This window comes from Tiliqua scincoides, chromosome 2, assembly GCF_035046505.1.
Source record: "Tiliqua scincoides isolate rTilSci1 chromosome 2, rTilSci1.hap2, whole genome shotgun sequence".
Taxonomy (NCBI): Eukaryota; Metazoa; Chordata; class Lepidosauria; order Squamata; family Scincidae; genus Tiliqua; species Tiliqua scincoides.
The window spans coordinates 11,717,178-11,739,178 of record NC_089822.1 but is presented as its reverse complement, the minus strand read 5'-3'; the positions used below and the strand labels follow the sequence as shown (position 1 = coordinate 11,739,178).

General features: G+C 46.9%; 2 protein-coding genes across 6 annotated transcripts in view; one reads left to right on the top strand and one right to left on the bottom strand.

Moving 5' to 3' along the window:
* Positions 1–8,558, bottom strand: part of WDR7 (WD repeat domain 7) — a 240,268-nt gene extending 231,710 nt beyond the window's left edge. For all 4 annotated transcript variants that reach the window (XM_066615954.1, XM_066615955.1, XM_066615956.1 and 1 more), the window contains exon 1: positions 8,478–8,558. The gene's annotated coding sequence lies outside the window, so the exon portion shown is untranslated. The remainder of the gene's footprint in view (positions 1–8,477) is intronic.
* A 2,413-nt stretch (positions 8,559–10,971) lies between these two features.
* TXNL1 (thioredoxin like 1) overlaps positions 10,972–22,001 on the top strand; it is a 30,114-nt gene continuing 19,084 nt past the window's right edge. For both annotated transcript variants that reach the window (XM_066615242.1, XM_066615241.1), the window contains exons 1-2: positions 10,972–11,131; positions 20,968–21,064. In XM_066615242.1, the coding sequence (XP_066471339.1) occupies positions 11,034–11,131; positions 20,968–21,064 (195 nt within the window). In that variant the 5' untranslated portion in view covers positions 10,972–11,033. The remainder of the gene's footprint in view (positions 11,132–20,967; positions 21,065–22,001) is intronic.

The following is a 22,001-nucleotide window of genomic DNA, read 5'->3' as shown; positions in this document are numbered from 1 at the left end:
CTTTTTAGAATGAGAATCTGTCCATGACCCATTGGAAGTGATGTCATGGCAAGAAGTGACATCATCAAGCAAATTAAAATAAATAATTAAATTAAAATAAAAAATAATTAAATAAGGGGGAGCCAGTTCTGTTCCACCAAGTGAATCTACTCTGAAGTAAGTCCTACTGTGGTCAATGGGGCTTACTCTCAGGAAAGTGTGGGTAGGATTGCAGCCTGTGAGCCCATTCCTATGCATTTCTACTCTGAAGTAAGTCCCATAGTAGTCAATGGGGCTTACTCTGAGGAACGTGTGGGTAGGATTGTAGCCTGTGAGTCCAATCCTATGCATGTCTACTCTGAAGTAAGTCCCATAGTGGTCAATGGAGCTTACTCTGTAGTCTGCCTGCAGTAACAACCCCCCCAAAAAAATCAGTGAGCTCTTCAGCCCTCCCAGTGCCCAGTTTAAAGTACTTCTATTTCAGGCACATCAGAATAAAGATCCACCTGGCTTCACAGGTGCAAAATAGAAAACTTTCCCCTTACCATTCAAGCCTCTTTTTTGTTGTTGTTGGTTTTTTTTTTTTGGGGGGGGGGCTGCCTTCTGTTGCACTCCAGCTCCAATGGATCAGGACCCTTCTGGTCTCCTCACATTCCCCTTTGCCTGGCCTGACCACCAGCCAAGGCATGTCTACCTACTCACGAGTAAACAAGACTGTGAGGCTGCTTTACTTTCCATAGGGCTCAGCTGGGAGGGAGGCACCTCCTTCTCTGGTGTTTTTGGGGGATGCACTCATTGGATTGGACCATTCTGACGTCCTTGGAACCTCTCAACCTGCCTGGACTAAGGCAAGCCCACCTACTCACGAGTAAACATGGCCAAGTGGCTTCATTTCAGGCTCAGACTCGCAGCTGGGTGGGGGGAGCTTCTCCAGTGTTTTTGGGGGGCTGCATTCATTTGATCAGGACCATTCTGGTGTTGTTGGATTCCTCTTAGCCTGCCCTTTCTGACAGACTATGACAAGTTCACCTACTCAGGAGTAAACACGCGATACAGCTCACTTTCGCTTTCCATAGGGCTCCATGAATTTTTTCCTTCCGGTTTTTTGGCCATAACTTTTGAACAAAAGGAGCTATTACAATTCTGTGTTTTGCACTGCACTCCGCCAGCCATTCTGCATCCAACGGTGTATGGCATGACGCAGTAGCTCCTAACCTCGCAATGTTAGCGCGTCCTCCCCAGGGCGCATCACCCCCCAGCACATCACCTGGTGCGGCCCGCACTCCCTGAGCAAGGCCAGTGACTGTTTAACAGTGGTGACATGCCCATGGGTTTGGGACAACAGAATAACAGTTATGAAAAAATTACATGTTTTAATTAACTGCTTTATCCAATTTAAACCTAATGTGAGGAAATGTGAAAACAACAACAACTTTTTCTAAGATTATGTTTTCTGGATGTTAGAACAATGAAAATTAAATTGACAAGCTAACCACCAACTAGAGGACAAAACAGCCTTCTGGTATATTTGTACCAATTAATTCAGGTCACCTTCTCAGCATAATTTAGTTCTCTGTAATCCCAGATGGCCCAATAAGGAAGGTGCTGAATCTGAGTAGAGAAGAATTCAGGAAGAGCCTATACTGGAAGGCTGCATTATGGCCCTGTGTCTCTCCGTCTACATGGGCCAACTTATGCAGCCCTCTTTCCCTGCTACCAGATTTCTCCCACATTGTCTTGATTACAGTCCAGTCACAGCATGCAGCATACTGCAGATACTTAACTGCTAGCCTACTAGGAAACATACTCCCTCAAACCCATACACAAAAAAATAATTCACTCCAATATTTTATGTTTTTTTTTAAATACATGTTTTTCTTATGCAGTCTGAAGTAGCTCACCACCACAGCACTCTCTCAATATCACAATCGATCAACATATAAGACTCACACTTGATAAAACAGAACAAATATATGAAGAAACAGCTACTGCATTACAATTAACTATGTCTCATGATCTCAGTATTAACACCAATGTAGTTGCTGCTGAAACAAGAAATGGCCAAGGACAGAGCTCCAATGTGAAGCAGGTAAAGAACTGGCAAGCAATACATTTCTTAGTTTCTACTCAGTTTACAAGTTATGACCACCATATTCTAAATAGAACAATCAATCAAGAGCACATATTAGGAGATGGGTGTGTGTGCAGCATCCCATTCAATCAACTCTTGACATCCTTACAAGCTGGGCATTTTTTTTTAGAGGTAAGGAAGTAGCATTGAGTGGGAAGGGGGGGGGACCTGGAAGAACTTAAAAAGAATATCCGCCACTCTATCAGTCTGACCCACTGCCCTAGAAAAGAGAGTATCACCTTCCAATGCACAACCCACAGGAAAAGGCCATTTCTCTTAAAAGATTATAACAGAAGGTTTATACGCACAGTAACACATGAAAGAAGAACAGGGTGTCTCATTTCACAGGTGGAAGTGTGAAGTCTGCCATACCCTACAAAAATGACAGTGGCCACCATCTGTCTTGCAAGTGCAAGTGCACTTGTATTGTAAGTGCAAAAATAGACCAAATATTTGCAGACTCACGGGGGGGGGGGGGTGTTAGAGCAGGGGTGTCAAACTCATTTCATACAGAGGATTGAATAGCCTTCATCATGTCTGTTGAGGGCCGAAAGTGATGTCATTAAACAGGTCATAACCAAAAATAAACACTTTTTCTCACTTAGCTGCAAATGACAGAAGAGAAAACATGCAAATCTTGATCACATTTCAAGATAAGGGACAGCCCAATTTTCATGTGGACTGCCCTTTCAGCAGTAACACCTCAGCACTGCTCAGAAGCTGAGAGCCGGATAAAATACTTTCGAGGGCTGCATCCGGCCCCCAGGCCTTATGTTTGACAGCCCTGTGTTAGAGAGTATCCTATTGAAAGTGAACCTGTCTGTGGGAATGTTACTGTATGCTGCCTGTTGTCCTACCCCAGCAAAGCAAAAATGGCCTGTGAACAGCCATGAAATATATGCTTTTTTCAAAACGTCCCACTTCAAATCCTTTGAAGGAAGTTCATTCAAAGCATTAGCTTCTGACCAGTTTCACCATGCCTGTAGAGATGCAACAACAGGTTGATCTGCTGAGAAACTGAACATCCAAGAGTTTCTACTTTGGGTTTAAAGGCAACCAAAATTACGCACCAGCTCTCTATGTTAATAGCAACACTTGTTGCCATTTAAGGTAAGGGTTTCCTTGATGGGAAGTAGCATCTGCCAAAAAAAGGAAGGAACTCACATTAGGGTGGATGTACAAAAGCTTATCACCATGTCAAAAGGAAGAGTCAGGCTTATCACCAGAGCAGGGATGGGGGGAGGTACCAAGTACTTGGTCTTGGTAGAGACCAAGGCCAGATCACAGCAAAGTGGTGGTGGGGAAGCTTAAGCACAAGTAGGTGCCTAAGGCCACCTACAATAGAATAGTCCTAAGAATGGGAAGGGGCACTCCAGCACTTGCAGTAGGGCTTGCTCACACTTGCAAATGAAAGCAAGAGGCATATTTATTTATATTCGATTCTAAAAAAAGTTCAGCTGACTTCCTAACTCAGCTGATGGGTCTCTCAGAGACAAGGCCCATGAGAAGGGCATAAGAGAGTTAATTTGTACCCCTTTTGTACCAAGTACCCCTTTTGTACCCCTTTGGCCCAGGAGCTAAAGGAGGGGCCCAGAAATTTCCTGGGATCTTACATTTTACAATCTCACCTGGACTTGCTGCCCATGCAGGATGCTGGGGGTGCTACCAAGAATGTCTTGCAGTGACTGCTGCCACAATTCATATACATTGGGCATATTGTATGCCCAAGGAATGCATAGATGACACTCCTTAACACCATGTCAAATCTAGGAGGAAACTAACCTGCTAGGAGCTTGTGGATACGCTAACCATGAAGGAGTGCATAGGAGGCTCAGGAATATAGCTACAGGACTACAGCTGTTGCAAATGTAAGTTCTGATACACACAGGACACCTTCCATTCTGACATGAACCTAAATGCCATGATGCTAGTTTTCCACAATGATTTTCTATATTTAAAAGATTTTAGAGAGACTTAGGAGTTCGTTGGGTTTTCCATATTACTGTACCGAGCTGCTGACACTGCACAGGCAGGTAGACCTGGGCTCTGTATTGGGAAGCTCAGTAGACCTGGGCTCCAAAGCTGTTGTCACTCTCCCCCTGCCATGTTTTGCCCCCTTCCCACCCCTGCTCTGCCCACCCATGTCACCACCCCCCCCTCACAGCTTTGGGAAGTGGCCCAAAAGAAACTTTTAACCCCCAGTTAAATTCCTCTTGGAGGCCCAGTACATTAAATTACAGTACAGTACAGTAAATTACCAGGCTTGTGCAGCGATGTAATACTGGGGGCGTGCTATCGTCCTCCAGACCAGAAATCTGATGGGGACCTTGAAATGAGGAAACAGATCAGGGAGGTGACAAGGAAGGTGACAAGGAAGGACAGGGTTGTAATCATGGGGGACTTCAATTATCCTCATATTGACTGGGTCAATTTGTGTTCTGGTCACGATAAGGAAACCGGATTTCTTGACGTGCTGAATGACTGTGGCTTAGATCAGCTAGTCACGGAGCCCACCAGAGGACAGGTGACTCTGGATTTAATTTTGTGCGGTACGCAGGACCTGGTTAGAGATGTAAACGTTACTGAGCCATTGGGGAACAGTGATCATGCTGCGATCCGTTTTGACGTGCACGTTGGGGGAAGAATACCAGGCAAATCTCTAACAAAAACCCTTGACTTCTGACGGGCGGACTTCCCTCAAATGAGGAGGCTGGTTAGAAGGAGGTTGAAAGGGAGGGTAAAAAGAGTCCAGTCTCTCCAGAATGCATGGAGGCTGCTTAAAACAACAGTAATAGAGGCCCAGCAGAGGTGTATACCGCAAAGAAAGAAGGGTTCCACTAAATCCAGGAAGGTGCCCGCATGGCTAACCAGCCAAGTTAGAGAGGCTGTGAAGGGCAAGGAAGCTTCCTTCCGTAAATGGAAGTCTTGCCCTAATGAAGAGAATAAAAAGGAACATAAACTGTGGCAAAAGAAATGTAAGAAGGTGATAGGGGAGGCCAAGCGAGACTATGAGGAACGCATGGCCAGCAACATTAAGGGGAATAATAAAAGCTTCTTCAAATATGTTAGAAGCAGGAAACCCGCCAGAGAAGCGGTTGGCCCTCTGGATGGTGAGGGAGGGAAAGGGGAGATAAAAGGAGACTTAGAGATGGCAGAGAAATTAAATGAGTTCTTTGCATCTGTCTTCACGGCAGAAGACCTCGGGCAGATACCGCTACCCGAACGGCCCCTCCTAACCGAGGAGTTAAGTCAGATAGAGGTTAAAAGAGAAGATGTTTCAGACCTCATTGATAAATTAAAGATCAATAAGTCACCGGGCCCTGATGGCATACACCCAAGGGTTATTAAGGAATTGAAGAATGAAGTTGCAGATCTCTTGACTAAGGTATGCAACTTGTCCCTCAAAACGGCCACAGTGCCAGAAGATTGGAGGATAGCAAATGTCACGCCTATTTTTAAAAAGGGAAAGAGGGGGGACCCGGGAAACTATAGGCCGGTCAGCCTAACATCCATACCGGGTAAGATGGTGGAATGCCTCATCAAAGATAGGATCTCAAAACACATAGACGAACAGGCCTTGCTGAGGGAGAGTCAGCATGGCTTCTGTAAGGGTAAGTCTTGCCTCACGAACCTTATAGAATTCTTTGAAAAGGTCAACAGGCATGTGGATGTGGGAGAACCCGTGGACATTATATATCTGGACTTTCAGAAGGCGTTTGACACGGTCCCTCACCAAAGGCTACTGAAAAAACTCCACAGTCAGGGAATTAGAGGACAGGTCCTCTCGTGGATTGAGAACTGGTTGGAGGCCAGGAAGCAGAGAGTGGGTGTCAATGGGCAATTTTCACAATGGAGAGAGGTGAAAAGCGGTGTGCCCCAAGGATCTGTCCTGGGACCGGTGCTTTTCAACCTCTTCATAAATGACCTGGAGACAGGGTTGAGCAGTGAAGTGGCTAAGTTTGCAGACGACACCAAACTTTTCCGAGTGGTAAAGACCAGAAGTGATTGTGAGGAGCTCCAGAAGGATCTCTCCAGACTGGCAGAATGGGCAGCAAAATGGCAGATGCGCTTCAATGTCAGTAAGTGTAAAGTCATGCACATTGGGGCAAAAAATCAAAACTTTAGATATAGGCTGATGGGTTCTGAGCTGTCTGTGACAGATCAGGAGAGAGATCTTGGGGTGGTGGTGGACAGGTCGATGAAAGTGTCGACCCAATGTGCGGTGGCAGTGAAGAAGGCCAATTCTATGCTTGGGATCATTAGGAAGGGTATTGAGAACAAAACGGCTAGTATTATAATGCCGTTGTACAAATCGATGGTAAGGCCACACCTGGAGTATTGTGTCCAGTTCTGGTCGCCGCATCTCAAAAAAGACATAGTGGAAATGGAAAAGGTGCAAAAGAGAGCGACTAAGATGATTACGGGGCTGGGGCACCTTCCTTATGAGGAAAGGCTACGGCGTTTGGGCCTCTTCAGCCTAGAAAAGAGACGCTTGAGGGGGGACATGATTGAGACATACAAAATTATGCAGGGGATGGACAGAGTGGATAGGGAGATGCTCTTTACACTCTCACATAATACCAGAACCAGGGGACATCCACTAAAATTGAGTGTTGGGCGGGTTAGGACAGACAAAAGAAAATATTTCTTTACTCAGCGCGTGGTCGGTCTGTGGAACTCCTTGCCACAGGATGTGGTGCTGGCGTCTAGCCTAGACGCCTTTAAAAGGGGATTGGACGAGTTTCTGGAGGAAAAATCCATTATGGGGTACAAGCCATGATGTGTATGCGCAACCTCCTGATTTTAGGAATGGGTTAAGTCAGAATGCCAGATGTAGGGGAGAGCACCAAGATGAGGTCTCTTGTTATCTGGTGTGCTCCCTGGGGCATTTGGTGGGCCGCTGTGAGATACAGGAAGCTGGACTAGATGGGCCTATGGCCTGATCCAGTGGGGCTGTTCTTATGTTCTTATGTACAGAGCAGCTTCTAACAAAAACAACCTCATCAAGGCTGCAAGTGTGGATAGGATTACCTGTAATTGACTATAATGGAGCTTACTTCTGAGTTAAAGCATAGAATTGGGTCTTAACAAGGGGGAAAAGAGGGGGGGGAGGGAGAACAAACCAAGGAGGGGAGGGGGTGGAAATGGGGTCCCTCTGAGGAAGAGACTGAGAAGAGGAGGGGGCAAAGCCTCTCCTGATAGGTTTGCAGCCTCAGGTCCTTTTCTCCACACTTACCTGGGTGTAAGACCCATTTGCTATAATGGGACTTACTTCTGAGTAGACATGCCTAGAATTGGGCCCTAAGGGGGAGAAATAGAGGGGGGAAGAAACAAGAAGTGAGGCAGGGAGGGGGTGGAAATCAGGTTCCTCTGATGGAGGGACTGCCAAGAGAGCAGTGGGGGGGGGGGGCAAAGCCTCTCTTGAGAAAAGGAGCCGAGCCTGCAATCCTAGTAAGCCCCATTAATGGGGCTTACTTCTGAGTAGACATGCATAGGATTGGGCCCTAACAGGGGGAAGAGAGGGGGAAAGGGAGAATGAAACAACAAGTAAGGCTGGGAGAGGGTGGAGATGGGGTTCTTCTTCTGTTGGAGGGACTAAGAGGGCAGTGGGAAAGGCAAAGCTTCTCTTGAGAAAAGGAGCTGAAGCTACAATCCTATGCACACTTATCCAAGAATAAGCCCAATGGGGCTTACTTCTGAGTAGACATGCATAGGATTGGGCCCTAATGGGGGTGGAAGAGAGGGGGAATGAGAATGAAACAAGAAGTGACGGGGTGGAGATGGGGGTGAGGTGGTGTTCCTCTGATGGAGGGACTGACAAAAGGGCAGTGGGGGGGGCAAAGCCTCTCTTGGGGAAAGAATCTAAGGCTGCCAACCTATCCACACTTACCTGGCAGTAATTACCCATTGACTATAATGGGGCTTACTTCTGAGTAGACGTGCATACGATTGGGCCCTAATGGGGGAGGGAAAGACAATGAAACGAGGGGGGAGGGATGGAGATGGGGTGCCTCTTATGAAGGGACTGGAAGGGGGAACTGTGCAGGGGGGCAAAGGAACTAAGACTGCCATCCTATCCACACTTACATGGGAGTAAGCCCCACTGAGTATGCCGGGAGTTACTTCTGAGTAGACCTGCACAGGATGGGGCTGCAGTCCTGTCCATACTTACCTGGGGAGAAAGCCCCGTTGACTATAATGGGACTTACTTCTGGGTAGGCGTGCAGAGAACTGGGGGGGTTAAAAGAGCCCCACCTATCTCTAACAAGGGGGAAGGGGAATGGGACCCCCTGCAGGACCAGGAGGAAGCCAGAGAGGCTCCTTTCCCCTTGGGGGGCGAGGGCAGCCCTGCTCAGGGGACACGTACCTCGTCCAGGCCCCTTCCTCTTCCGAGAGGCGCAGACTGGGGCACCCTCCTCCTCCTGTGGGCCCGCTTTCTCCCTCCCTCAGCAGCCACTGCTCGGCGCTGGGAATCAGCTGACGGGCTCCTACTGCAGCTGTCGCAACACGCTTCTGCAGTGCTTGGCGGCCTCAGCCGAGCGTGGAGGGAGGGGAGCCTGGGCGGGCAGGCCTCGGTCGCCATGGAAACGGGAAGGGCGGGGCCGGCCGACCAGCAGGGAGGAGGAAGAGGCGGAGGGGCGGGGCCAGCTGCAGTGCAATGATGAATAAATGAATGAAAGCAGGTGATGCTCTCGCGCAAGGGGTTACAGCCCAAGCCTATGCAGGTCTACTCAGAAGTAAATTCAGTTATAGTCAATAGGGCTTACTCCCAGGTAAGTGTGGACAGGGTGGTAGCCTTAGAGCCCAAGCCTACCCGTGTCTACTCACAAGTAAATCCTGTTGTACTCAATGGGGCTTGCTGCCAGGGAGGTGCGGACTCACACCCGCTCCTGGGAGGAGTCTGCTCGGCCACGAGGCCCGCGACCCCCCTCCCCAGGAGGGCAGGCTGCCAGTTGGCGCCACCAGAGAGGCTGTCATGCCTGGGAGGAGGTTGCAGGTGTCTTTGCTGCAGGAACAGGTGGGTGGGGAGGCAGGTGAGGCAGAGCCTCCCCACCAGAGTCCTTCGAAAAGCACCTGAAGCAGGCAAGCACTCACAACCCACATGCTCTGCCTGCCCCTCTGCCTCCCTGCTCTGCTTGTGGGTTGAGAGTGCTCCCGCACTCCTGTGCGAAGGCTCTCCCTCCCCTGCCTCCTTACTCCACACCTCCCATGGTGGCAGCGCTTTTCGAAGGACTCCAGTAAGGAGGCTCTGCCTCCCCTGCCTCACCATCCACTGTAGCCAAGAGCTCCTTTCCCCGACAATCTGGATTTCAGAACCTCCTGCTGGTAACTCCTGAGTCCTCCATGGTCATTTTTGATGCTTTAAAGAAGAAAACCTTTCTCAGAAACGGAGACCCTCGCCTTGCAGGCCCTGGAAAAGATGTCAGAGATTGGGGCAGCAACTGTTCTGAGGAACAGCTCAATCCTATCCACACTTTCCTGGGAGTAAGCCCCACTGACTCCAATGGAACTTCGGAGTAGAAGTGCATAGCATTGGGTTCAAAAGCAGCTTGTGGCCATGCATAAGAAGAACCCTGCTGGATCAGGCCAAAGGCCCATCAGTCCAGCAACCCACAAGGTGCCTCAGGGAGAGCACAAGACAGACAGGAGAGCTGCATCCTGGTCTGCATCTGGCATTCTGAGGTTGTCTGCTTCTAAAATCAGGAGGTTGCACATACACATCACGGCTCATAACCTGTGATGGACTTTTCCTCCAGAAATCTGTCCAATTCCCTTTTAAAGGCATCCAGGCCATCACCGCATCTCGTGGCAAGGAGTTCCACAGATTAACCACATGCTGGGTAAAGAAATATTTTCTTTTGTCTGTCCTAATTCTCCCAACTCTCAGTTTGAGTGGCTGTCCCCTGGTTCTGGTGTGTTGTGAGAGGGAAAGAGCATCTCTCCCTGTGGCAGGGAGTTCCACAGACACTCCATATGAGGGGAAAGAGCCTCCCTCTATCCATCCCCTGCATAATTTTGTATGTTTCAGTCATGTCCCTCTTTAATGTGGCTCCTGACTCCAGGAGGAGAAGTGGCAGAGATTATGGAGCTTTCTGTGCCCCAAAGCAAGATGGCCGCCAGGGTTTCCATGAGCTCCACCTTGCCCAAAACCAAGATGGCAGACTTGCTAGGCTGTCAATCAAGCTGCGGTGAAGTCGGGAGCGCAGTCAGTGGGGAACCTCATAGAGGTAGGAGAAGGGTAGAGTCTCCGTCCTGGTCGTCATGGGCGCTTCCGGGCTAACAGTGACCTGGTTTTCTAATGGACTGGATGGCTACATTGAAACAAAAAGCTCAACAGCCACTTCCTTCCCTCCTCCCTCCGCTGCCAGAAGTGCTGGTGGCCCACAGGAATCAATGGAGTGGTCAGGATGAGATGCAGCTGCTGGGATGGGCACAGAAAGAACAGGCGGCAGCTTGGAAGGCTCAGGTCCAATCCTATGTAGGTCTACTCAGAAGGAAGCCCCATGATAGTCAATAGGGCTTACTCCCCGGTAGGGGAGGAAAGGGTCCAGCCTCAGAGCACAAGCCTGTGCAGGTCTTACTCCCAGGTAAGGGAGGAAAGGCTCCAGCCTCAGAACACAGGCTGTGCAGGTCTACTCAGAAGTAAGTCCCATTGGAGTCTATGGGGCTTACTCCCAGGTAAGGGAGGAAAGGCTCCAGCCTGTGGAGGCCTACTTAGAAGTAATCCCATTGGACTACGGGCCTACTCCCAGGTAAGGGTTGGGAGAACGCCTGGGGGCGTGTCGCTCCTTCGCCGGAAGCGGAGCTGCGTGCGCGCGCCGTCTCGGACAGGGGCTGCCGGGAGACGCGTGCGCGAGGGGCCGCGGTGCATGCCGGGTGCCCCTCCCCGCGGTGACTGTGCAGGTCGCGCTCAGCCGCCGGGATGGTGGGGGTGAAGGCCTCCGCCAACGACGCCGACTTCCAGAGCGAGCTCAGCGCCGCCGGCTCTCGCCTCGCCGTGGCCAAGTTCACCATGCGGGGGTGAGTGCGGGGCTCTGCCCCGGTGGGCTGCAGAGCAGCCAGGAGGGGCGCCCAGGTGCGCTCGTCAGCTCAGCAGCCCGACCCCAGGCAGGTCTCCTCAGAAGTAAGCCCCGTTGTGTCAGTGGGGCTTACTCCCAGGCAAGTGTGGCTGGAGTTGTAGCCTAAGGGCCCAGTCCTAGGCATGTCTACTTAGAAGTAAGCCCCGTTGTAGTCAGTGGTGGTTACTTCCAGGTAAATGTGGGTAGAATCTTCGACCCAAGTGCCAGGAGAGTCAGAGAAAAGCAAATGCTTTTTGACCCAATGTGTAATTCGTCTGTGGAACTCCCTGCCATAGCAGGTGGGGATGGAGCCTTTCCTAGGTGTTCTTTGAAAGGGGAATGGACATTTCTGGAGGAAAAGTCCGTCCCAGGTTGCAAGCCGTGATGTGTATGTGCAATGTCCTTGTTTTAAAAGTAGTCTGTGGAACTCCTTGCCACAGGACATGGTGACAGCACCTGACCTAGATGCCTTTGAAAGGGGATTGGATACATTTCTGGAGGAAAAGTCCATCACCGCTTACAAACCATGATGAGTATGTGCAACCTCTTGCTTTTAGAAGTAGTCTGTGGAACTCCTTGCCACAGGATGAGGTCTCTTGTTATCTGGTGTGCTCCCTGGGGCATTTGGTGGGCTGCTGTGAGATACAGGAAGCTGGACTAGATGGGCCTATGGCCTGATCCAATGGGGCTGTTCTTATGTTCTTATGGCATCTACCCTGGATGCTTTTATGGTGGGAAAGTCCATCACAGTTTACAGGCTGTGATGGGTACACACAACCTCCTGGTTGTAGAACTAGGCTGCCTCAGAATGCCAGATGCAAGGGAGGGCACCAGGCTGCAGGTCTCTTGTTGTTTTATGTGCTCCCTGAGGAATCTGGTGGGCCACTGTGAGACACAGGAAGCTGGACTAGATGGGCCTTCTTATGATCCAGTGGGGCTCCTCTTATGTTCTTAAAGCATAGTCGTGTTATGAAACTTTGTGCTTCAAACAGTACTGCTTCAAGTAACTGGCAGTGGAGGCTGTACAGGTAATATGAAACTGCCATAGCTAGAGATAGTATCCCATCCAGTGACTTGAAAGCATATGCATGAAGGAGGTTTTTTACTTGGAATTCTCCATATGCATCCTAGTGGCTACTGAGGCAAACGTATAGTGCGGCCATTTTCAACCACCGTGTCATGGCACATTGGTGTGCCATGAGTGGTCCACAGGTGTGCCACAGGAATTTGGGGGAAGGTCATTTATTAGTAGGGCCAATGGGATGTGAGCCCCCCACAGGCAGCATGGTGTGCCTTGGCAATTATCAAGAACCTGATGGTGTGCCTTGACAATTTCAGTGCCTTGTCAGTGTGCCATGTGATGGAAAAGGTTGGAAATAGCTGGTATAGTGGCTACAGGACATTTGGACTGATCAGGTATGTAGCATTTTGGTGCTACCTGAGGAGCAGCCTGAGATGCTGCATTGGTGTGGCAGAAAAGCCATGGCAAGAATTAGACAACAGACACAGGTTTCAGAGAGGTTGAAAGTGCTGGAAGCAGGAGGAAGAATGAAATCAAGGGAGAAGTCAAGTGCTCCCTCCCGGCTCCTGACCCAGCTTTTTATTAAGTCTCAAAACACATGATATAAGGTTACGTAGCTGGGAAATTTCCACAAAGATGCTACCTTTCATACCGGCTGTCTACTACCTAGTTCTAGCTTCACCGCAAACACATTCCTAGATAAGATTCTCCTTCCTAGCATTCTGCTGCTCACAGGCACAGAGTTCAATGACCCAATATATTTTCAAGGGCAGTTGAGTATGCCCAAACTGCGCAGGTGTGCCTGACTTGTCCTTGATGCCAAATATGCTAAGACATCTTAGTGCCTGTGTATATAAATACTACAAGGTATAGCAGTGTTTCTCAACCAGTGGTACTTGAGATGGTGTCTGGTGCTATTTGCAGGGTCCCTGAACACCTGCAACCCAGCAGCAAGACCAGGAATGTGACGCAATAAACAGTGGTAGAAGGCTCCAAAACATTCTTTTCCATGCTCTAAGAAGGCTTCCTGTCCATCTGAGCCTCTTACTGGTGTTTGTCACATCACATTTGGCCTCCCAACTCAGAAGTAACTGGCATTGATGTTATTGCCTGTAACTTCTGGTGGTACTTCAAATAGGTGGACCATGTGAAGTGATACGGTGCAGGACAAACATTGAGAAACACTGGACTTAGAGCACTTAGGTTCTTTTCTTCCATTAGGCAAAGCCATGGAGAGGCAAGCTCTGTCAGTAGCTATCTGGAACTATCTTCCTAGACAATATACCTCTGATAAGCAGGTGCTGGGAACAGAAAATAAGGAAGGGGAATTCAACTCAGGGAATTAACCTCTCACTATGTGAGAAAGGGTGTTGTCTTTGTGCTCTGCTTACAGGCCTCCTCAGAGACCGTTCTGGAATCTTATGTACAGCACTTCAAATTATATTTTTGGTATGCTTGTCTTCCACTGAAGAAATGAAACCTGATTGGTTGGTGCTGGAAACAGGTTGCTGCATGAAATGAATTATCAGTCAGATACCACAGGACTCTTTATGTCCCACCCTTTGCGGTTTCCCCACACATCTTGGAATGAAAAAGCCTCTGTCTCTTCTTCCCTTCTTTTTTCTAAGATATTGTGGTGAAGACCTGCTAGAGATACTGTTGTTTATTAGTGGCACTTTGTATGAGTCACGTTCACAACTCTAACCCTGCAACACTTTGGAACTTTTACACTGAAAGTGTTTACCTGCCAGGAACAGTGTACTAGCTACATTTAGTTTGTTGTGATAAACACATACTCTATTGGCTCATGCATTCTTAGCTCAGGGTATACTATACGTAACTTTTGCACACCCCAATAACCATTTCTGTGGTTACTACATGACAAGTAGGTAGCAAACAACTTCCTGCTCTTCATTGTTGTGACATTATTCTATTTTGATCACTGTTATATTCATTTTATTAATGAGAACACTTTGGAGAGGGGTAAGGAAGTAACTTGCCCAAGACTACTCAGTAAATCTGTGGTTGAGCTAAGTTCATCTCTCCTACGCTCACCTTCGGTGTTCCATTCTAGAAGGGTTCTTTTGCTGTAGTGTCAACTGTTGTCTTTCCAAAATTTAAGAAACCTTGGCTGTCTTTCTCTAGGAATTAAACCCACACCCAAGGTCCTGGTTTCATCATACGCTGTGACTAATCCCCATACTTCCTGTATGGATCAGAAGTGCTCTGTTACAGGGGAGAAGCCATGTCTCAGTGGCAGAGCACATGCTTTGCATGTGGAAGGTCCTAGGTTCAAACCCTGGGCTCTCCCTGGGAGAACAGAGAAATACTGTCATTTCATAGCTTGGAGAAAAGCTACCAGTCAGAGTACACAAGATTGAGCTAGATGTACCAATTGTCAGATTCAGTATAAGTCAGCTTTCTATGATCCTAAAGAAATATCTAATTGTATCTGTAGAAGAATTTTTGTCTGCGATATCAGAAATTAGGCAAATTGTATAACTTGCAGTTATCTGTATTGTATTGTGCACGTGATGAGGAAGCCTCACTGGCCCAATTTAGACCCTATAGTCTGATATATTTCTTACCTGCACACATTCCATCATCCTATTCCTTGCTAATGATTTCCTTTTTTTGATATTTAAACATGCATAATCCTTGTTACTGTTTGCCATAGTTTGCTCTCCAATCAGATATTGGGATCCTGGTTTCAGTTTCTGGTTTGAAAACAAATTTATGGTGAGCAATAACCATGTGTGTGTCAGTTGCAAACTAGAAAAGGAAAGGGGGAGTGTGCAGGGAATTCTTGATTGTTGGCATCTGAACTGGACCTGATTGAACTGGTTGATGGTATGAAGAGTTCAATTTCTTAGGAACCTATGCACTTCCCAGTCCAAAGTGTGTGAGGAAAAAGGAGCCTCCCATATTAGCCTCGCATGTCATATTGAGTAGGACAAGATCCTCAACCAAAGGGAAGCTAAGAGATGAGGAAGTCCAGGTACATGGAAGAAGGATGCAGATGATATAGTGGAAAGAAAAGATGAAAAGTATGTGAAAAACAAGGCTTGACAAGGAATGTCATGGAGGAGACAGGAGACTAATACAGCGTCTGAGATAATCTAGGTTCATTGGAGCACTGAGGTTAAGGAGGTGGAGATGACTGCTAGGGAGGCTATTCAGGAAACAGAGTGCCTGAAGAAAGTGGAGCAATAGGTAGGGGCCTGAAAGACTAGTACCAGAGGAAACTGTAGGTGCTGATGGAAACAAGAGCCAAAAAGTATGACTGAGACCAAACTGCCTACAGGGCCTAGAGTTAGGAGTGGGTAGGAAGAATGGGGCTAGACAAGAAGCAGGTCTAGAGTTCCTAGGTCCAGGGTCTTCTAGACCACTGGTTCTCAAACATTTTTGTCTCCAAAGCTCTGCCCACTCTTAACCATTGTTTCAGGAAGCTCCAAGGAGCACACATTGAGAAACACTGTTCTGGAACTTGATAAGATGGATTCCTGCTAGTTGGTCAAAGGGATTGACTGCAGCATTGTGCTCTGGCAAGTCTAAAGCAAGAAGCAGTAGAGTGGTAATGTTGCTGAATTTCCCAGTATTGATTTTAACTAACCATGCAGCTATTTGCCTGCAGGCTTCTCATTATTTGTTTGTCTTGGGCCTTTGCTGTTCCATGGAACAGGCAGTCATCAGATCTGTATAAGGATCAGACAGGTTTGGACAATTGCAACAGGAGCACAAAAAAGTGTTTTGCATCTGGTATGCCTGGTCTGATGCTTACCCTGATAAATATTGTTTCCAGCTTTGGAGCCAGACTGCAGACCATTCACAAGTTGTGAGAAATTAAGGGCCCAACCCTATCCAATTTTCTAGAGGCTATGCAGCCGCCCAGTGGTAAGGGAAGAAATGTTCCCTTGAGGAGGCTTCCATGACTGCCCCTCCTCCTGTTACAGGATGCAGCGTACACCCTGCTGGTCTGGCTGCATCAGTGCTGCAACTTGGATAGGATTGGGTCCTAAGTTGCTCCATGCTTGTGCCTGAATGATTTTAACTGCAAATGAAACTTGGTACCAAACTCGTTTTTCAATTTCTGCTATGTAACCTGATGACAAGCTAACCAGCAACAATGCTAACTGAGTTAGGATTATTCATCACAAGTGCCAAACTCCTACATCCTTGCTAATTTCCGCAACACTGTGAGGTAGGTCAATATGTCCATTTTGAAGATTGATCACTTTGAGGGAAAGAATGACCTGCTTCACAAGGAATTAATGGTTGGAATGGTACTTGAGCTCAATTCTGACACGTTGGTAAAATTCTTCATGCACTAGATTTTTGTTTTCCAGGTTATTAATATTTTGAATTAGTATTTTGTTTTACTGGGCTGTGAATTCTCAATTTTATTTGGCAATTGCAAAACTACCTGTGTAATTTACGTTACTAATATGTTTTAAAGCTCAAATAAGATAGACTTTGCTTTTACACAGCACATTATATTTTCCAATACAAACCTTTCTTTTTCATAAATTGTTAAACGCTAGTAGTATTATTTGAAAAGGAATTCCAACTGGGCACTGTATTGCACAGGTTCCTGCTCACATGAATGTGTGCTCATGCTCTCTCTGTTTTACAATTAAATAGGTTTAATTTTGTCACTACTCTTACTGGGTGTGCATTTAGCCACATGTAACATGCGCACATGGGGGGATCTTGGCCAGTGACAAAGCTATGTGGTTTGGCCAAGAAGGAAGAGGGAGGCAAAGGTACAACGTGCACCTAAACAAACTTTATAGCAGGGATAAATTTACAATAATAGGGAAGGGGAAATCAAAATAAAGCAATCAATATTTTCTTGAGCATTTACTACTAGATCATAAGCATAAGCTGTTATAAGATGGAGAAAGTAGAGAAGAGGAGGAGAGTCCTTAGAAGGGAAAATGGGGTGTGTAATGGTGTGAGACTCTAGAGCCAAAAGAAGGGGGAGAAAGGTTATAGGGAAACCATGAGTTTCCCAGAGACACTTGGGTTTAGGCAAGTTGAGGTTTTAGGGTGTAAGGATGGGAGGAGAATTGGGAGTAGAAGGAGAAAAAAGGGAGATGTTTTCCTGTGATTCATGCCAAGGCAAATGACTACAGCTAGAGTCTTTGTAGCCTGAACTTAGGTGAGCCCGTTGGCAGACCGTAAAGTCACTTCATCCACTTGCTAGTCTCTCCCCAGAATACCATAACCAGTACAACAACTTTTCCTGCCACTGTTAGTTCAGGATTGTTGTGGTGATGGTTACAAATGTATCCCTCACTTGGAGGCCTGCAACAATTCTCAGGGTTTCCCTAAAGCTGTTAAAAATGGAATCATATAGCGCTTACATAAGAAGCACAAAATACTGTTTGTATTTCATACAAACAGACAAAGAAAGATAGTGGGGGATTTATGGATTAGCCATAAGGCTGCAGCAAAGATCAAAGTTGCCAGTCTGCTGAATTGAGTTCAATGCATTACAGGTGCCTTGACCAGAAGGCTTGGGAATTAGCCCTGAAAACCAGGAAGTAGCCTAAATTCACTGGAGGGAAGGAAGAAGGGCAAGAGAGCTGGAGTTTCTTTTTCCGAGCGAAGGGGCACTTGCTGAGTTTTACAGCCTGCTCTTGCACAGTGCTTTGGTTGTGCTCAGGAAGAGAAGTGGGGAGAAAGGCTGGAAATTAGACAGATATGAGAATTACTGATCTTGGGTGCCGGGTGGCATGGTAGTCTGGGATTGCAGCTGGAATGCAAGTAGCTTCATACAGCACCAGCAAGTCTAACACACAACAGGGTGAAGGTGGGTGAAGGTGAAGATGAAAGACACAAGGGTTTAGTGACCCAGATGTTCGTTTTTCTCTCATAGGATCCTGTGAAATTTTTTGTGGGGTGAGCTAATCAAAGAACCTTTCTTTAAGGTTCTTAATGCATGCTGACTTTGTCTTTGCACCTGGCTGAGGTTGCCATATCTATCTGATGGTCCATTGGCAGTTTAACATGCTTCCTTGATTGAGTTTAGCCACTGAATTGGTGAGGACAGCTAGAGCTGAAGAGCCTTCTTTTGCTGAGTTCACAGAAGCGCCGCTGTTCCCGAGACCCAAGGTCAGGCAGTTACGCCTGGAAAATAATGATGCACAGACACAGCCGTGCACCACCACCAGATGTCCTTTAACTGAAGTGTGTACAGAATATACAGTGCTGAGGCAGCACAGCAAAGCAAAACAGCAAAGATTGAGCTTGCCACAATCTTCAATCACCAACTCCACCAACGTAGCTTCCCGCAGACACTCCACATAACATCTCCCACACAGCAGCATATACAAGCCCAAATATATACTGGCACTGGCCAATGGAAAGCAGAGTATGATCTGGTGACAGTATGATTCACAGTCTTGTGACATGGTATTGCAGGCTATTGCATCATCCATACTGTGCCCTGTTGCATCAGCCAATCCCATGATGTAACAGGGGTACACTTGTATGTATTCAGGCCAAGACATCAGGGCCTAGCCTTGCCCTATCCAGCCTGTAAATTCCTATAGACCTGGGGCATATATCACAACAGCTAACAACTTGTTTTTTCTAAGTTATTAGCAAAACAAAAGAAAGCTCTTCAGCTCTAGCTGTCCTCACCAATTCAGTGGCTAAACTCAATCAAGGAGGCACCCAGGAGGTAGCTTTAGTCCCAGGGTCAAACTTGCTATACCAGCAAGGTGTGGTTTCTTCATTAGAATTTTGGAACTGCTGAAGCTTCCTCTGAGCCATCCTAATGAAGGGCAGGGTTTGATTGATAAATCCAGAGTGCTGGCTCTCCTTTTACCAGTGGATCTGAGTCTTCCTGCCATCAGTCTTGGAGCTAGCATCATGTCACTGGCCTGGTCTATGCTATCCTGGCAGACACGCAGCACAACTTACATGTGTGTATCTGTAGCTTCCCTGCATGCATTGAAATAAAAAGGCCATAAGGCAATATTACTGTTTGATAATGTTTGACAGGTAAACTGTCCAAATATTTTCTGACTTGTCTGATAACAAGCCCCAAACAGAAACACATTCCTATTTGGTAGCGGTTTGGTTAGTTGTGGCTACAGAAATAGACTTTCACTTAAATCAGAACTGGGCTTCCTGATTGTCCTGTATAAATAAGTGCCCATTCATATCGGAATTGTGCCACCTTGCCTTTGATACGTTCCAGAGGAAGAATTTTTAATATAGTGCCAGTGTTGCAAACATGGGAATTGCTTGCCAAGGGTTTCAGAGATGGTAAATCTCAAGTTAGAATTGTAAGCCAGATCAAGGCATATTGTGAGTGGACCTTGCATCCCAGTGGTTTGGCTTTACATTGGTGTGAGTGGAATATTGCCCTCTCCAGCTACAGTCCCTTGAGCCCTGGAGAAGCTGATAAATAGGGAACTATATTGCAAGAGTGAATCCTATGAAATTGAGAGGCGGCCATCAATAAATGGTTCCCTGACCTCGAGCTCATAATCTGAAACATGATTCAGCCATGAGCTGTGGTTACAATGCCATTCTGTTCATGCACTTCTCTATGTAACTTTAATATTGAAATAAATAGTATTCTTGGTCTTCCTAATGAATAATATTTCTTAATAAAAAAAGGAGTGTTATCAGCATCAGGAAGTTAGGTGATTTTACTGAGAGCTCAGGAAGTTTTTTTCCATATAGAACCATTTTATTCTCATCGTGTGTACAGCATTGTGGACAACTGTAAAACAAAGATGTGCTTCTGATGTAAACTTCTAAGACAACATTATAATTTTCTGATAGGACATCTCTGTGGGATTCTTCCATTTTCAGAGGCTCCACTGTGTGCTTTCACTATAGCAGTGATTCTCAAACTCTCTGGAAGAGTTTGAGAGCCACTGAGTCTTTGCAGGGGCAAGGAGGGAGGCAGTGGGGGCGGGAGGAAGGCAGCGACATCGCGCCGCTCAGAGGGGCTGCAGCCTGCGGGGACTGGGTTGTACTCACCATTACCTGCAGCAGCCTTCCCAGAGTGCGGGGAACCCTGTGCGAGCACCTGCAGGGCTCCCCAGCCACTTTGAATTGAAAGTGGAGCGATTGCACTCCACCTCCACAAAATGAGAAGTGGAGCACAATTGCTCTACTTTCACTTCAAAGCAACTGGGGAGCAGGGCTCCCCGCACTCCGGGAAGGCTGCTGCAGGGACTGGTGAGTACATCCCAGTCCCTGCAGCCCTGGTAGCGACTCAATCCTTGGGATTGCGTCGCTGCCTTACCCACTGCCCCCACCCCTTAAGGGGGCAGAGGCCAGGGCCCTCAATACCACTGCACTATAGGCATCTTACTGATAAATGGTGATACAATCAGGTGATTTGAGAATATCTTGTTATTGGTGACTTCCTTAGGTTGAAACTAGATGTTACTGAGTGCAGCACTGCCACCATGAGTGATAGTTCTTTCTCCTTTCTCCCATACCATTTAGCATGCTAAAAAGCGTGATGTGATCTGGTTTCACTGTGACTTTCCTGCCTATGTAAGTGCCAGCCAATGAAAAGGGGTGAAGAAGCTATTGTGACATCCTCGCATTTCTAAAAATGTTTTAATTTACTGGACTTGGTGGGAAGAGAAGCAAGTGGCAGTGTAGAACTGCTTCTTTTGGCCTCAGCCGCACAACCTCCCTTCGCTTGGCTTTACCCCAAGTCATGTGAATCCAAAGGATAGGCACACTGGCCCAAGTGCTAAATATAGTGTGTTCATGCGTGTATTCTTTTTCTCTGACAGATGTGGTCCGTGTTTAAGGATAGCACCTGCTTTCAATGCCCTGAGTAACAAATATCCTCAAGCAACTTTTTTGGAAGTTGATGTTCATCAGTGCCAGGTGAGTAGTGCTTACATTCACGCATGTGAATGAATTCAACTGATAAGATATGCATACTGAGGGATTCTGTAGTTATCAATCTTTTCAATTCAAAATAAATTGGTGGAAGTATTTTATATTTAAGAAGCATGGCCATTATATTGAGGAAATACATTCATATAAGTGGGGAAAAAGCAGTATACAATATTTATTAATAGTAATGTTGTAGGCTTTAAGTTTACCACTGAGAGCCAGTGTCAACATTAACCAGGTTATATCAATTATTATTATTATTATTATTATTATTATTAATATACCGCTTTTCAACAAAAGTTCGCAAAGCGGTTTACAGTAAAGATGTAAGTAAAGTAAAGATGTAAGTTTTACAGTTTGTGGTATTGATAAGCTGCTAATGTTGCCCTTGTTCTTGGGCAACTTGTAGAATACATTGAGGTAGTATTTAGGTTTGATAACTTGCTATCTTGCACAGAAAATGGGTTGTCTGGTAAGAAAATGGCAGTTCACATATGAATGTGGAGAGTTCAGTGCACATTCCCTCTAAGAGTCCTGTACCAATGCGCAGACCCTTTAGTTGACTGTGTGGCATCACAACACCATCTCTGGACGTTCAGCAATGATGTTTTCACCGAACTTCTGGGGTACCAGTCTCCAGGCTGTTCAGAGCTTGGCTGGGAAATGCTTGGCTGTACCACTGCACCTTAAAGCAACAGTTGCCAAACTTGCAACAGTTGCATTTGGAAAAAACAGCCCCCATTTGGACCAGCACTTAACACCACACCATGCTGCTCCCACGCAACCCACCTGATCACTGCAGGGCTATGCTCTGGACAGTCAGATCCATAGCCCAGTACTTCAGAAGACTTTGAGCCCAGATTTCCTGGCAGACATGACTGTGCAAAGGGTTGTTGCAGAGCTTGGATGGGCTGTTTGTGAGCAG